This window comes from Bos indicus x Bos taurus, chromosome 7 (genome assembly GCF_003369695.1).
Source record: "Bos indicus x Bos taurus breed Angus x Brahman F1 hybrid chromosome 7, Bos_hybrid_MaternalHap_v2.0, whole genome shotgun sequence".
Lineage (NCBI taxonomy): Eukaryota > Metazoa > Chordata > Mammalia > Artiodactyla > Bovidae > Bos > Bos indicus x Bos taurus.
In genome coordinates this window covers 16,052,568-16,068,209 of record NC_040082.1, presented here as the reverse complement: position 1 = coordinate 16,068,209, position 15,642 = coordinate 16,052,568, and the positions used below count along the sequence as shown (strand labels likewise).

The window sequence follows — 15,642 nt, the reverse complement described above, 5'->3', positions numbered from 1 at the left end:
TCATATGCTCCCTTGTGCCCTCAGACATGAACCAGAATTAAAGCACAGGCTGAGAAAAGCCAATCCAGCAGCTGAGAGAAGAGGAGAGTGTCAAATACGTTTGCCAGCCATAAAAGGACTTGGAAACAAGAAGGCAAGAAGAACATCTTTCTACAACACAAAAGTGATTTTGAAACTTCTCCAAGAGAACTTATCTCTGAACAGCTCCAGCCCATCCATTCATCCCTTCATTCATTCAGCAACGGTTTAAAATGGTAATAAATGGTAATGGTATAAATAACAGTATAAAACGGTAATCCATTTTACAATGTTGATTCCATAGGTCCACTGTCCTAAGGCTTGCCAAATTCTATTCCAGCAGTGCAAAATAAGGTGTGATTGCTAATACAGAAGGGGCCTCTCTAAATAAAATCTGTAGGATTAGGAGGCTTGCCTTGATCCTAAAATGTCCAGAGTCCCATCTATCATGTGCCATAATTTTCCAGATTGGCTAGGGCCAAAAAGAATGGGAAATAAGGCTGATGTAAAACATCTCAAAAGAGATTTCATAGGAAAATTGTTCTCTCAAGAACATAATATGTGAGACTTTTAAATCTCATTATAATGAAAATGAAGTTTTCATGCTGCTTGCATTCAGACTAATATTGAATATGAATATTTGGAGACACTGGGGAAATTGTGGCCTGCTATTTTGCTTAAAAAAAAAAAAAATTCTAAGAAACTGGTATACATTGGAGGGAGAAATATATTTGCATACAATCTTGAATTGTTAAGGTTTAGTAATTACTTTTCACACCTGACTTATAAAAAACAATGTAAACTAGAAGAAAAAGTTGATAATGACAAAGACATCAAGATAGCGCATAAACCTCACCATGCAGGCAAAAATATAATAGTTTAAATGGTAGCAATAAAATCCACAAATAAAGACAGTAAAGTTTATTTGACAAGTGAAAAAAAATTACTTGAGGAACTTTATAGGAAGATAAGCTTATCATAAATAGGTATGCTTTGCACTGGATTTTCATGGAAATAAGCAAGATTACCTAAAGCAAGTTAAAACAGTATCTATTTCATTCACAAAAATCAACCCCCTCCCCCCAAAAAGCCAGTATTCAAACAATGGCCCTCAGATATCAAGAAAAGGTTTTATTTAGGATATTTGGTTTATTGAGGCAGGGAAATATATAGTTTTTAGTAAGTTTTCCAGGAAAATTAATAAGTCAAAGCAAAAAATTTTACATTTCAAAAAATTAATTTCTGCTACTCTAAAATTGATGTCTGCTATAAAGCTGTAAATAACTATGATTTAACTTAAAAATCCATTATCCTAACTTCTGAATCTGCAGATTTTATCAACGCTTCCAATGTTATCTACACATACTCTTTACTCATCATCAGTCTAGAGTTGGCAAACATTTTGATAATCGATATAAGTGAAAAAATCATGCTACATGTTTCCTTGTGCCAAATATATATTATTAACCTTTAATTTTGTGAAATCATCCCCTATTTCCAAACGATGGAGCAACAGAAAACAAGAGGGAATATTTGTCCTATTTTCTTTACGAACCTGTTACTCCTACTTTATCCCTCAAAGTATTTATTCACTTTTTCATGATAGTGTGCACATATTTGCCAAAAGTTATATAAGATTTTTTCATTACTATCTAAAGAAGCTGTGATGTCACCAGTAGTGCCTGGGTTAATTTTAGGCTACTTTTGCCCCCACTGCAGGGAAAATAATTTACATCAAAGGGCCAGCAAAGCCCCTGTTGATTTTTTTCAGCACCCATTTACTTGCAATGGTGGCAGCGGCAAAACTTTGATAAACCATTCAAAAATAATTACAGCACTCAACTGCTAGTCTTTATTGAGACAGGTTTCAAGCCCATCTCAATTAACATATACCTGATAACACCTGCATTTATAAATACAAGATCCTTGTATATGTATGTGTGTGTGTTAGTCACTCAGACGTTTCAGACTCTTGGCAACCCCCATGCACCAGCCTGTCCATGGGATTCTCTAAGCAAGAATACTGGAGTGGATAGGATTCCTTTCTCCCAGGGATCTTTCCAACCCAGGGATCAAACCCTGGTCTTCTGCATTGTAGGCAAATTCTTCACCTTCTGAGGCATCAGGGAAGCCCACAAGATCCATAGCTCTACACAAATTCACCAGATACACCTGATATTGAAGGTTATAGGAAACAATTCCGCTCCAGAGCAAAGCTATCCTTCCATCTAGCCCTTTCTCTGGAATAACCTGATGATGCCAATATTTTTTAAGAATGCAATCACACATTGAACTGTACATCCTGCTCCCAAATGTCCTGAGATCTCACCCTCACTCTTTCACTTTGAAAAAGCTTTGGAAAAGTTTCTAACACTCCTTCTAGGAGCTTATTTTTTAGATTATTAGGGGGATTTTAGTAGTTTTAATTATTTACATTACTTTTTAAAATTTGTGCCTTCCCCAAGTCTGCTGCTGCTAAGTCACTTCAGTTGTGTCCGACTCTGTGTGACCCCATAGACGGCAGCCCACCAGGCTCCCCTGTCCCTGGGATTCTCCGGGCAAGAACACTGGAGAGGGTTGCCATTTCCTTCTAAGTCATGCTATTTTAAGTAAGATTAAAGACACCTGAAAAATAGATAGCAAAAATTACACAAACCACATTTTTTAAACTTTTTGATACAGACTTTCTTTAAAAGATCAAATAATTAATAAAGCCAGATTTACTTCATGTCTAGACTTAATCTTAGAAAGTACCTTCCACTTTTTATTGGAGCTTTCCTATGTAATTTAGAAACTTTATCACAAGGAACGGATATTCTTCCTACTGTGTTTTGAAACATTCCTATCCTGAAACATTTCATACCCTGAATATTTTACTCACTTTTTTCAAAATAATTTTTACTCCTCTATGAAAGCAATTTTAACAAAATGAATTTGAAAAAAATAAAGGATTAGCATTCATAAACACTGCAAACTTTTGTTAAAACACTTTAAAAATGCAACATATTCATGCCTCACTCTTTAACGGACTTTCTGATTCCAGCAAAGTATAATTTTAGTAACTCATCAAGACAGAATACATAAAATTGGCACATTTTTGATATGCACACAAATTGAGAAAGCATCTTTCCCAACTGTGTTGCAGAAAATGAAATGCATCTGGTATGACAATATGGCCCAGCACGTGAACTAGAATCAGTGGGAAAAAAGGGGTTTCTTTTTTCTTTTTTTTCAAAGCAGAACCTTTTAAATAATGCACATGCCCCAACAGCAAGGCATTATTAAGTCTGCTAAACTGTTTCAAAGGTATATTTGACTGAAAAAAACCACACACACAATAGCAAGTAGGCTGGCAGGGACAAGGGAGGTAGACTGGTTTGTTCAGTTGTAATAATTATACAGCAGAGACTTCCAAATCTCTTTCCCAAGCAGTCCAAAACGATTTTTTTGCTTTTGCACCGTATCTCCACCCAGTCTCAGTGTATGCGCACATATGTTGTTGGGGCCTCGTGCTGGGCTAAGGGGTGGAGAGGTGGGGAGAGTGTTGCAGAACATGGCTAATGCCAGGAGCAAGCAGAGGACAAGAGAAAATTTGAGTAACCTGCTTTCTTTTGCAATGAATTTCCTTTTTTTGAGAGAAAGGGTTTTTTCTCTAGGCAATCTGAAGATGGATTTAAGGCTTTTAGCATCTTGTCTTTTATGTGTTCCCATCTGTGCTTATGAACTGTGAATAAAACTGAAATCTACATGTGCGACAAGCTCCCTCCCCATGCCCAAGTGTCTTCAGTGAGGAGGTGCAGGGAGAGAAAGGAAAGATCCCTGAGTCGGGCTGGAGGCCCTGGAGGGTGCTGCAGAGTTACACCTACTCCTGGACACCTTAAGGAGTCCTCGTCCAGCCCCAGGTTCCAGCTCCATTACTTCCTTCTCTCTAGAGGGGTGAGCCAGGTTCCTAGAGTTGGGCAAAGAGGCATTTAGGAGACTGAGGAATCCTCTCTGTGCATTAGTGAAAGAATGCTGCTAAAAACTGGATGTGGGACTCGTAACAGAAAACTGTCCACTTCTCAGGGCACAAGGTTTCATAAGCAGCAGATGCAGCGAATCAACAATTAAGCCTCAGGGCCTATTTTCCTGTCTACACTCCATCTATCACCTACTCTTTGAAAGATGGTTTAGCCTTTGTATTCCTCCTATGACTTCACTGACATTCTGGTTCTTTATAATGAAAAGCTTCTTTAGAACTATAAATGGTATGATCAATAATGTCATTTGTAAATGTGATATAAAAGATACGCAACGATGCATTACCGAGAACAAAGAACAAATTAATTCAGCTAATCAATCACAGAACAGATTCTAGGAAACTGGAATGTATTAATAGGCTAACTTACAAGTATTAATCAATAGGACTGAAGTTATCTCAGAGACATACAAAGTTCTAAAAGTGGTCAAGCGTAGCTGTCATGATGGAAAAACATTTTAGAGAATGACAAAACTTCTTTCTGTCATATGTTAACAATGTGACCTTGGAAAGATTATTTAATTTCTTTGAGCATTGATTTCCTAACATATAAAATAGCAAGAACTTCTATCATGTAGGGCAGTTGTGAGGATTATATCATGCAAGTGCCCAGAATATTATGAAGACACAGGTAATAATGTTTGCTTCACATTCTCTCAAATAGGTTTTTTGGTCTTTTGTATAGAATGTTCATATTTAAATAGCAGTATTTTTCAAATAAATGTTGATAGCATCTGAAAACGTTTTGATAAAAATGAATATAGAGATTAATTCTTTCTATTGTTATGAAAATATCTTGCAATTCACTGAACTGCAAAATTACTTAGTAAGTTAACACTTGCAGAAATATGGTGTCTTTTAAAATGTTTTGATCATAAAAGTTAATAAAAACAAATGTAAACAAGTATACCAGGTCTAAAATTCTTATACATTACGATTACGTACATACTCAAAAATAAATAATTTTAAAATATATAGTATTCATCAACACTGAATTTAAAGAATCTTTGTAAAACCACCTCATTTTGGAGCCAGAATTAGGAGTTCTATTCAATTCTCTTTCAAGACAAAAAGGAAAGGTAGGTTCATTCAGGCTTTTTGTCAATACAATCTGTGCCTCCTCCTCTGAGAGTAACTGGAACCTTGTTCTAAACCATCAGGTATTTTCTAGAGCGTCAGTAACATCAGATTATTGAAGCAGTTGTGTTTATGAAACAAAGCGTACTAGCATTCTGGTTTACTTCCTGATTACACTAATACACTAGCCAATAAACTGTAAAAACTTCAACTGAAAGTCCATCTATTCCCATATCTTACCCTTCAACGCATGGCCTTATGTTTTTTGTGATGCAACTTCTCATCTAATTAAAGTTTTACTGTATATATCCCTAACCTAACTCATCAGAGTCAAGATAATGAGAATCAATATAAGATGTATTGGAATAAAAAAGTTCTTTAGGTCCCTGGCAGAATGCAACTTTCAAAATACTTGCTAGCATGACCACTATTTGATAAACATTTACAAAAGTACACCGCCTCTAGGAAACCCTACAAAACCGAGGGAGTAAAAGCTGCAGCTCAGTGGAACGTTTTACAGATTTTTACTTGACTATTGCCTGACCCAAGAGTCAACATGGTGTATAAAGCAGCGTAAATTGAACGCAACTACTTTAGATGACTATAAAACAGAAAAAGCCATAGGAACATCCGTGTGACTAACTCGGAAGAGACACGCTGTCCACTTGTTAGACAGCGATCCACTCGCAGCAGGAAGTTTTGAGAAGGGAGGGCGGGAAGATGAAGACTTTTGCGCTTAAAGAGTTTCCCCAAGACATGACCTCACGTTTGCCTCTTCGCATTTCTAATTTTCCCTGCAAGTGTGTTGGGAGTGCTTGCTTTTCCTTGGACAAGATGAGACTTAGCTAGACAGTCCTTTTAGGGGCTCTCCAAAAAAGTACGCATTTTATGTCTAACCTTATTCCTCTCCTATTGTGATGTGCTTAGTCGCTCAGTCGTGTCCAACTCTTTGCGACCCCATGGACTGTGGCCCGCCAGGCTCCTCTGTCCATGCTATTTCCCAGGCAACAATGCTGGAGTGGGTTGCCATTTCCTTCCCCAGGGTCCTCTCCTATTGGGCTACCTTTAATACGTCCACTTTCATAGGCAGCTGAGAAAGTGACCCAAACAAGCTTCTAGCAGTAGGTGTTCTTTCTGTCCAAAGTCAAGTCAGAGGGCAAGTCAGAACTTTTCCCTCGCACTGTTTGATCCGCAGCACCCCTACCCGGCCCCTCCCGGGGTCCCGATTGCCCACCGCTGGAGGCGTGGCCCCGCGCGCCCCGGCTCGGGCCGCGCCCACCTATCACTCACCCCGTTGCTGCCGCCCTCCGGGCCCTTCTCCGGGGTCCGCGACTCCGCCGGGCTCGGGGCTGGCTCAGCGCGAGGCGGCGGCGGCTCCAGCAGCTGCTCCAAGCAGGCGGTGCCCGGGAGCGAGGAACTCTTCTGATGGCACAAGTGCGCCGCGGTGCCCCGACGCCGCGCGCCCTCATCCCGGGCGCGGTCCCCCCTCGGGGGCGGCTGGGGCGAGGAGGACAGCGAGGATGAGGCGGAGGACGAAGAGGGAGCCGAGTCTGGGGAGCGTCCGCCGGGAGGCGTTGCGCTGGCTGCGGCTGCAGCAGTGGCGGCCCCCGGCCCCTTTCCCACGGGAAGCAGATGCCCGCGGATCCGGCGGCGCAGCGTGGACCCCGGCTCGGCCCGGCCGGTGCCGCCGGGCTCCAGAGGCTCCGGCGACGAGCAGCACAGATTGGGCTGCGAGGAGGAGAAGACGCGGTCCAGCACTTGCTTCCGTTTCTTGAAGCCGCTCCACCGGCTGCCCGCGCCACCCAAGCCAGCCGGGACATCCCGCCGGCCCCCGGGGGGCGGCGGGGAGGGCGACGGGGTGTCCGCAGTGCGGCGCTCAGGGCCCCCCGCGCGCGCGGCCCCGCCGCCCTTGCTCTTGCCCACACCCAGCTGCAGGTTCTTCCACAGCCGGGCCTGAAACGAGGACGCCGCCGCCGCCGCCGGCTCGGGCGAGCCCGCCGCGGCCGCCCGGGGCTCCATCCTCCACCCCGCGCTCCTCCTCTCCCCTCCTCCTCCTCCTTCTTCTCCGCCCTCTCGGGCTGCGCCTCCTCCCGGAGCCCCGCGGCGGCGGCGGCGGACGCAGCAGCACCAGCCGGGAGTGACCGGCGGCTTCGGGCCAGCGCGGGGGCAAGCCGCCCTCGCCGCCGAGGTTCTCCCGCCGCGGGACTCCGGCGGCGCCGCCGCCGCCTCCTCGCGCACCGACGGGGATGGGCTGTGGCTGCGGCCAGATCGCCGCCGCTGCAAAGTTTGTGGTTCCGAGCGCAGGGGCTCCAGGCCACTGGAGTCCCCCCTCCGCCCGCCCCCAGGCCGCGCCCTGGCCCCCTCTCCTCGCTGGCTCCGGACTTGGGGAGCAAAGCGCGCTCGGCCGTGCGCTCCCAGCCGCCGCGCCAGGGGACCCCGCAGCCGACGCCCTCAGGGCAGCACCTGTCAGCGGCGGGGGCGGCTGCCTCGGAACGGGGCGCGCGGGCGACTCGTGCGACAGGGAGTCCTCGGCACGCCCGGGACCGTCCTCCAGCTCCCGGGTGGGAGGGCGAGCGAGGCGAGAGCCGGTTGGAGTTGGTTAGGGACCCGAGCCAGCTTGCTCCCCGGGAGCCGGCCACGGTTAGCTACCCACGCAGCTAGCTCTGGGCCGGCAGCGAGACGCGCCCTCCGACCATCTCGGTCCGTTCGATGAAGAGAGCCAGGATGGAAATCATGCGCCTTCCCTGGTTCCTGCGGAGCAGCCAGTGTCCACACCGAGAGGTGAACCCGCCCGAGTCCTGAGGCTGAACGCCGCTGCCTCCGCCCCGCTGCGCGCCCTGGGTCCAGGACCAGAGTTTGATTTCTTCTGCCTTGACTTCATCCCCATCCTCCCCTCCCCGCTCTTTGCTTGTGCCCTTCGTTTCTCCTGCAATCAGGGTCTAGAGGTTTCCGGGAGTCTGACAATAAAGCAAGTCCTGAAGTTGCAGGGAGTTTACCCGTGTCCCAAGACGTGGAGGATGCGCACTGCTTCTCATCCCATTCCAAACGCAGAGTATCTTCTTTTCACCCAAGTGCGTTTTCCTTTCGTTACTTACAAAGCAAATGAGAAAGGCTCCTGCAGCCTTGGTTTCTCCCCAGATCTACTGCTCCAAGGGTCTTCTGAATCTCCTGAGAGAGTAGTAGGATCCCTTCCGCACGGCAAAATGTAGGAAACTCACAAGAGCCCTGGCACCATAATGCCTAATTCCAATCTCCGCTAGCTAGCAGTATGCCCTGGATGTATCACTCAATGCTTTAAGGTTTTTCTTTTTCTATTTGCTTACCTTTATAACAAATATTTATTGAGCACCTACTATATGTCAAGCAATATGATAGGCTCTGAGGATGCAGCTGTGAACAAGGCCAACAGGGCTCCACCCTCATGCAGCCTATCTTCCAGTGGGAGAATCAAACAATTTCTAATAGTGAAAAGTCCCATGGAGAAAATAAAACAGGGTACTATAACAAAGTGGCTGTGGAGGTGGGCTTGCCAGATCAATTGCAGGACACCCAATGAAATTTGAATTTCAAATAAATGATGTACAAATAATGTTTGAGTATGCATATGTCCCAAACATTGCATGCGACTTACTAAAAGACTATTTGTTGTTTATCTGAAATTCCCTGTTTTGTATTTTTATTTTCTACATCTGACAACCCCATACAGAAGGTGTTTTTGTTGTTGTTGTTTTGAGGTTATGTGTACATCTGAGAAGCTAAATTTTGAGTTGAGGTTTAATGAGGACAAAGAGCAGTCATTGAAAGATCTGATTACAGAGCATTCCAGGCAGAAGGAACAGCAGGTGCAAAGGCCCCAAGGCAGGAAGCAGCTTGGCTTGGCATGGCATGTTCAAGGACAGATGGAACTGCTGCAAATAATGTGGAATAAGGTGGGTAAGAGATGAAAGGAATAAGTGAGCAGAGGCCTGCTGGGGTGGCTCCTACAGCCATAGTAAGAGAATGAGTCTCCTGTAAGTGAAATGGGAAGCCACTTGAGGGTTTTAAGCATGAGTGATGAGATAGTACTAATGCCTGCCTTGCAGGGCTGTTCTAAGGATAAAGTGAAAAAGGACTTCACTCAATGCCTGAGGCTTTTCCACACGAGAGAGTTACACCGAAAATACAATAACCATAAAAAATTACCTCAATATAGAGCTACTGTGATAGCTCAGAAGAGAAACTATTTTATCCAGAAGTCTTCCCTGCAACGTAGGAAAAAATATTCTAATACTAGTTTTTCTAGGAAGTTGTTAATGAAAGCACAGAGAAAATAAGTAAAGAAATAAAGGATTCTCCATGTCTGTGTCTCTATTCCTGCTCTGCAAATAGATTCATCTCTACCATTTTTCATAAGCTATACAGATGAATCTATTTGCAGGGCAGGAATAGAGACACATATATGCATTAAGAACCGATATTTGTATTTTTCCTTCTGACTTCACTCTGTATGACAGACTCTAGGTCCATCCATATCATGACAAATGATCCAACTTCTTTCCTTTTACGGCTAATATTCCATTGTGCAACAGGGATGTAGATGTAGAGAACGAATGTATGGACACAAGCAGAGAAGGGGAGCATGGGACAAACTGGGAGAGTGGCACTGACACATATACACTGCCATGTGTACGGTAGATGGCTAGAGGGAGGCTGCTGTACAGCACAGGGAGCTCAGCTCGCTGCTCTGTGATGACCTACGGGGTGGAGTGGGGAGGGGGAGGCTCTAGAGGCCGGGGATATATGTATACATATGGCTGATTCGCTTTGATGTACAGCAGAAACTAACATGACATTGTAAAGTAATTACACTCCAATAATAAAATAAAGAATTACCACAGAAAATTTAGAAGAAGTGATAATCACTTCCTACCAAAGCTCTATAAATAAGTCAAGCTTGTCATATTTACTGACATGGGGCCACAGACCCATAGTGATAACTACATGATTCAATCTTATATTCATGTAGTCTTTTAATGATGTGTTTGACTTTTGTAGCTTTATGTTTTCATTTTTCTCTTCTACCTAGTTTTTGCCTTGAACTCATTAACTCTGAGACTTCAGGTTCTGAAATCTACAATCCCAAATAACACTCATCCATCAAGGAGAGTTCATTCCTAGAACTTGAAAGAAGACAAGTAACTTTTCCTATATATCTAAAGTGGATTAGAAATTGAGAGGCTGCCCTACAAACTGTGTATTACATAAAATTGCACTGGATATGGCCTTTGCCATCAAAGGCCTTATTATATTTAAGATACTTATTTTAAAAAAAAAGCTCTACAACACAGGGGTTCAGTGAATCCCTTGATCACTGAGGGAATACAGAGGAGTGAAGAATCACTTGTGGCTTGACTGAAGGAAGATTTGTTGGAGTCATGATCTGAGCTAAGATCCACAGCAGATGACAGAGTACACTAAGAAGATAGATTGCCACCAGCAAAAAGAAAGCAAAACTAACGGCACATAGCAAGGCTTCAGTAAATGTTAGCTTTTCTTTCGTTACAGTTTATGAACCATCTAGATATTTATAGAGCATCTACTGCGTGAATGAATATGAAATTAATATATGCATCATACATCGATATATAAGAGGTTGGGAAGGTGATGGATAAGGTAATATTTGAGTAGAAGCTCAAAGGAAGTGAGGGAGGAAATCTAAGGGCAAATTTTTCCAGGAAGAGGGAGGATTAAGTGCAAAGAGACTGAGGCAGGGACATGCTCTGCTTGAGGAACAGCAAGAAAGACAAAATAGCTGGAACAGAGAGCGAGAGAGAAGTGGAAGGAGAAACTAAGGCAGAGATGGCTAAAACCCACACGGCAGAGGACTCTGGTCAACAGTGAGGACTTTGGGTTTGGGAGGAAGGGAAGTCACCGGGAGCTTGGGTAGAGTTATCTGTGCTCCAACTTGCATTTTAAAAGACTCACTCTGGCCCCTATGTTAACAATAAAGTGCAGAAGGGAGGGGGTAGGAACAGACTTTAGACAGGTCCTATTACTATAAATACATATGGGACAGTGGCGTCTTTGACAGAGGTGGCAGGTGAGAAGTGGGGCAGGTGGGGAAATTCTAGTTACAGGATGTTTTGAAGACAGAACTGAGACGACTAACCATAGTTTGAATGTGGGATACTCATGCATAATGCTAAGTGTTGTGTCCCTTACCCTATGCAATCATCACAGCAACCCCATATTATAGACGAAGGAACTAAGTATGAGGCATATTAAGTGATCTTACAAGGTCACACATTGAGTAATTAGCAGATCCCTGGTCTACAAGGTTTCAAAGCCACAGAACTTGTTTAATTTTTAAGTGCATGCATAAATAAATAGAATGAAATAATTGAAGGAGGCCTCAGGAGACACACGGATCCATGTCCTTACCTTGGGTGAGCAGCAACCACAGCTTCCACTTGATGAGATCAAGGACATAAATGCAAGCCTCCAAACAACATGTCTGGGACTAATTGAGTTAAAGGGCAACTAAATGGCACTTACGGAGCCCTCTCGTCAGTGGGGCCCTGGCTCCTCTCCCAGATCCTGGCACTGGCCCAGATGCCTGCAAGCCCTCATTTCCTCTCTCAGTCCCTGAAATGGGGACAGTGATATCTATTGGCTGGACCCACCTTACAGGGAACCGGTTAAAAGCCAAAAGGAGGCAGCGGTTTTAATGAGGAACGCCTGTCCGCAATAGTGAAGTTATCACCACTTTGGAACTAAAACCAAGAAAAGGTACCAGACTGACGTTCCTCCTCACATGGAAAAATGCTGCCGTGTGGAAAGAAGCTCTTTGAACCCTTCCAAACCAAGGACCCAGTTGTCACAATTCACAAGTTGAGATGAGTGCTGACTGCACAGTCAACTCAACAAAATTCTGGTTCATGTGTAAACAAGTTTTTGCTTTTTTCTTCCTTGAAAGTTTTCTCAAAGTTCTCAAAGGTGGTTTAATATTAAGTAACTTCAGAGGAGCTGTTTCTTTTTTATACTGTTTAACCTAAGCCACTTCTTATTTTCTTCTTAACCAGTGTGGGTTAAAAAGATTCTAGAATCCTAGGCCAAAAGTCCTGAATACTCATTGGAAGGACTGATGCTGAAGCTGAAACTCCAATACTTTGGCCACCTGATATGAATAATTGACTCATTTGAAAAGACCCCGATGCTGGGAAAGATTGAAGGCAGGAGGAGAAGGGGATGACAGAGGATGAGATGGTTGGATGGCATCATTGACTCAATGGACATGAATCTGAGTAAACTCCGGGAGGTGATGATGGACAGAGAGGCCTGGCGTGCTGCAGTCCATGGGGCTGCAAAGAGTTGGACAGGACTGAGAGACTGAACTGAACTGAGGCCAAAATATACTCTGAATTTTCTTTGTGGGAAGGACATAGGATTGTCTATGAGGCTTGAATTAGAGTGGGGGGACTTGAAGCTGTATTTGCATAATTTTTAAAAACTTAACTGTCCATATAAAAGAAGGAAAAAAAGGGGTTAACTGGAGATCTGGAGGAACCCAAAGCCTCCGCTGCTTGTCCCTTGATGCTAGTTCTGTTCTGCACAAAGTTAGAAGACATTGGCATTGGCCTGGCACCGCATGTGAGGGCTCTGTCACCACAGGTGGCACGTGGACCTCAATTTTTCACTAGTAAAGTGAACAGAAAAGGGCTAGTTCCCCTCTCAGGTCTCTTATAGCTTAAAAATTATATACGCTTCTGAAACAAATCTCCAACGTAAGATTAAAGTCCATCTATTCATTCCTGGTCTGATTTCCTACTTTCAGTGGTGATACAAAGGCAGGTGCTACTGGGTGGGTATGGAAATAACTTCCTTTGACAGATGCAAAGTATTATATAGGGACTGGATCAACAGCAAGTTCATATTGTGCAGCAGGGGGAATCAGGTTCAATATCCTATAATAAATCGTAATGGGAAAGGACGTGAAAAAGTACATATGTATACTCAGATATACATATCTGAATCATTTTGCTGTAAACCAGAAACTAACACAACATTGTAAATCAACTATCAATTCAGTTCAGTCGCTTCATCATGTCCAACTGACCCCATGGACCGCAGCACGCCAGGCCTCCCTGTCCATCACCAGCTCCTAGAGTTTACCCAAACTCATGTCCATTGAGTCGGTGATGCCACCCAACCACCTCATCCTCTATTGTCCCCTTCTCCTCTGGCCTTCAATCTTTCCCAGCATCAGGGTCTTTTCCAATGAGTCAGCTCTTCGCATCAGGTGGCCAAAGTATTGGAGTTTCAGCTTCATCATCAGATCTTTCAATGAACATTCAGGACTATTTTCCTTTAGGATGGACTGGTTGGATCTCCTTGCTATCCAAGGGACTCTCAAGAGACTTCTCCAACACCACAGTTCAAAAGCATAAATTCTTCAGTGCTCAGCTTTCTTTATAGTCCAATTCTCACATCCATACATGACGCCTAGAAAAACCACAGCCTTGACTAAATAGACCTTCGCTGGCAAAGTAATGTCTCTGCTTTTTAATATGCTGTCTAGGTTGGTCATAACCTTCCTTCCAAGGAGTGTCTTGTAATTTCATGGCTACAGTCACCATCTGCAGTGATTTTGGAGCCCCCAAAAATAAAGTCAGCCACTGTTTCCCCTGTTCCCCATCTATTCATCAAATCAACTATACTTCAGTCACACCCTGTTGCAGAAGCTGTTAGGGCCCTTGTCCTCTCTCAGGCCTCAGCACACAGGCGGAATATCTGATCTCTCCATCTGAAGGCTGTTTTCCAATTCACATCCCTCCTCCCACCAAGTGCCTGGAACACCCCTCAACCAATGAGCGCTGGCATTGATGTGAGGGTATTTCAATAACTCAGAGGCAGGGACTCTCTACTTCTCCCAGTGCCCTTGGTGCTGGCTGGCTTCATGACATGCCCCATCTCAGCTTTGTTTCATTCCTGCATCACATGCCCCCCCACCCCAGCTGCTGGTCCCTGAGCCTCTTCAACAAACGGCTTGCATCTGAATCCTTGTGGCTAAATCTGAAGGGACCGAAACTAAGGCACCTTATAGAGACATTTCAAACTCTGGCTCAGTTTCCCAGGCCGGGCACCCTATGAGAATAAAAGTAACTTCCTCCAGCAAGATTCCTTAGGGTCATACAATCTTTTATAGAGGACTATAAAGACAAAATTTATCCCAGAGCCTGTGGTCTACCCACTGAAAGTGAAACTCCTTGAGAACCAGACTATTCATCTACAATTTACCTCCTTGATATTGTCCAATGACCTCCTAGAGTAGACAATAGGGTAGACTTCTCAGCATTCATTACACCCTGGAAAATTATTCTCAGCTGATCATAGTCATTCTATCCTTTTTTTTCCAGACCTGTAACCAATCCCGGAAACTGTAAGAGTATATTATATGAGATTGAATTCAACTGTGAGTAACACATAGACTTTTAACCGTGTTCAAGAAGTCTGAAGGTCATCATCCGCACCTAGTATGCCATTCCTTCTCTTTGATTTCTTCTCTCTTCTTGCTCCACCACACATGCCTACCATTCCCACAATCACTGCATGCTCCAAGACTGTCAAGGGAGCTTCAGTCATGAGACGCAGGTTCAATCCCTGGGTCAGGAAGATCCCCTGGAGGAGGGCATGGCAACCCACTCCAGTGTTTTTGCCTGGAGAATCCCATGGACAGTGGAGCCTGGTGGGCTACAGTCCCTGGGGTCGCAAAGAGTCGGACACGACTGAAGCAACTAAGCACACATGCCTGTGATCACACTGAGCCCACCTGGGTAACCCAGGATAATGCCCCTATATCATAGTCAGTCTCCTAGAATACTTAATTATGTCTACAAAGTCCTCCACACCTGTACCTATACTAACATTTAGCTGAATAACGAGGGACAGGATTCTTGAGGAGATATGTTTGAAATCCTGCTTACCACTGGTTTCCTAGAGCCCAAAGCATCCTAATTGACATATCCTCATTGTAGACCAGAAAAAGAGGTTACAAGATTGCCTCATTCACCATAGGGTATGAAACCCAGAAGAACTGGCTCAGTTATAACAAAGTGACAGTATTAAGGAACCTCCTGGCGGTCCAGTGGCTGAGACTTTGCCTTCCAGTGCAGTGGATGTACGTTTGATCCCTGGTGGGGGACCTAAGATCGCATTGCCCCTTGGCCAAAAAACCAAAACAACAAACAAAAACCCAGAAAAAAATATTGTAACAAATTCGATAGATTTTAAAAATGGTCCACATCAAAAAAAATATCAAACTAACAGAATTAAGATGAACATTCATTAATGATAAGAACACTAAGACACTGGCTAAACAACACAGACCTTTTCTCTTTGCTATGCTATTTTGAATCTGGCCCTTTTGCTATAGACAGATACTTCTCCCCTCCATTTTCTCCCAACATAATGCCTTCCAGGTTGCAATCATTTTTTAGTTTATTTAAAATCCAATTCTCTAAATCACACATTTTTTCCCAAGTGAGATAAAA

The 15,642-nt window shown here is 44.1% G+C and overlaps 1 protein-coding gene across 9 annotated transcripts in view; it reads right to left on the bottom strand.

Moving 5' to 3' along the window:
• Positions 1-7,162, bottom strand: part of MCTP1 (multiple C2 and transmembrane domain containing 1) — a 564,668-nt gene extending 557,506 nt beyond the window's left edge. For 3 of the 9 annotated variants that reach the window (XM_027545588.1, XM_027545590.1, XM_027545592.1), the window contains exon 1: positions 6,404-7,158. In XM_027545588.1, coding sequence (XP_027401389.1) covers positions 6,404-7,132 — 729 coding nt within the window. In that variant the 5' untranslated portion in view covers positions 7,133-7,158. Of the gene's footprint in view, positions 1-6,403 lie in introns of all 9 variants that reach the window. The other 6 variants (XM_027545591.1, XM_027545595.1, XM_027545596.1 and 3 more) reach the window with 4 other exon arrangements.
• Positions 7,163-15,642: the final 8,480 nt, after the last annotated feature.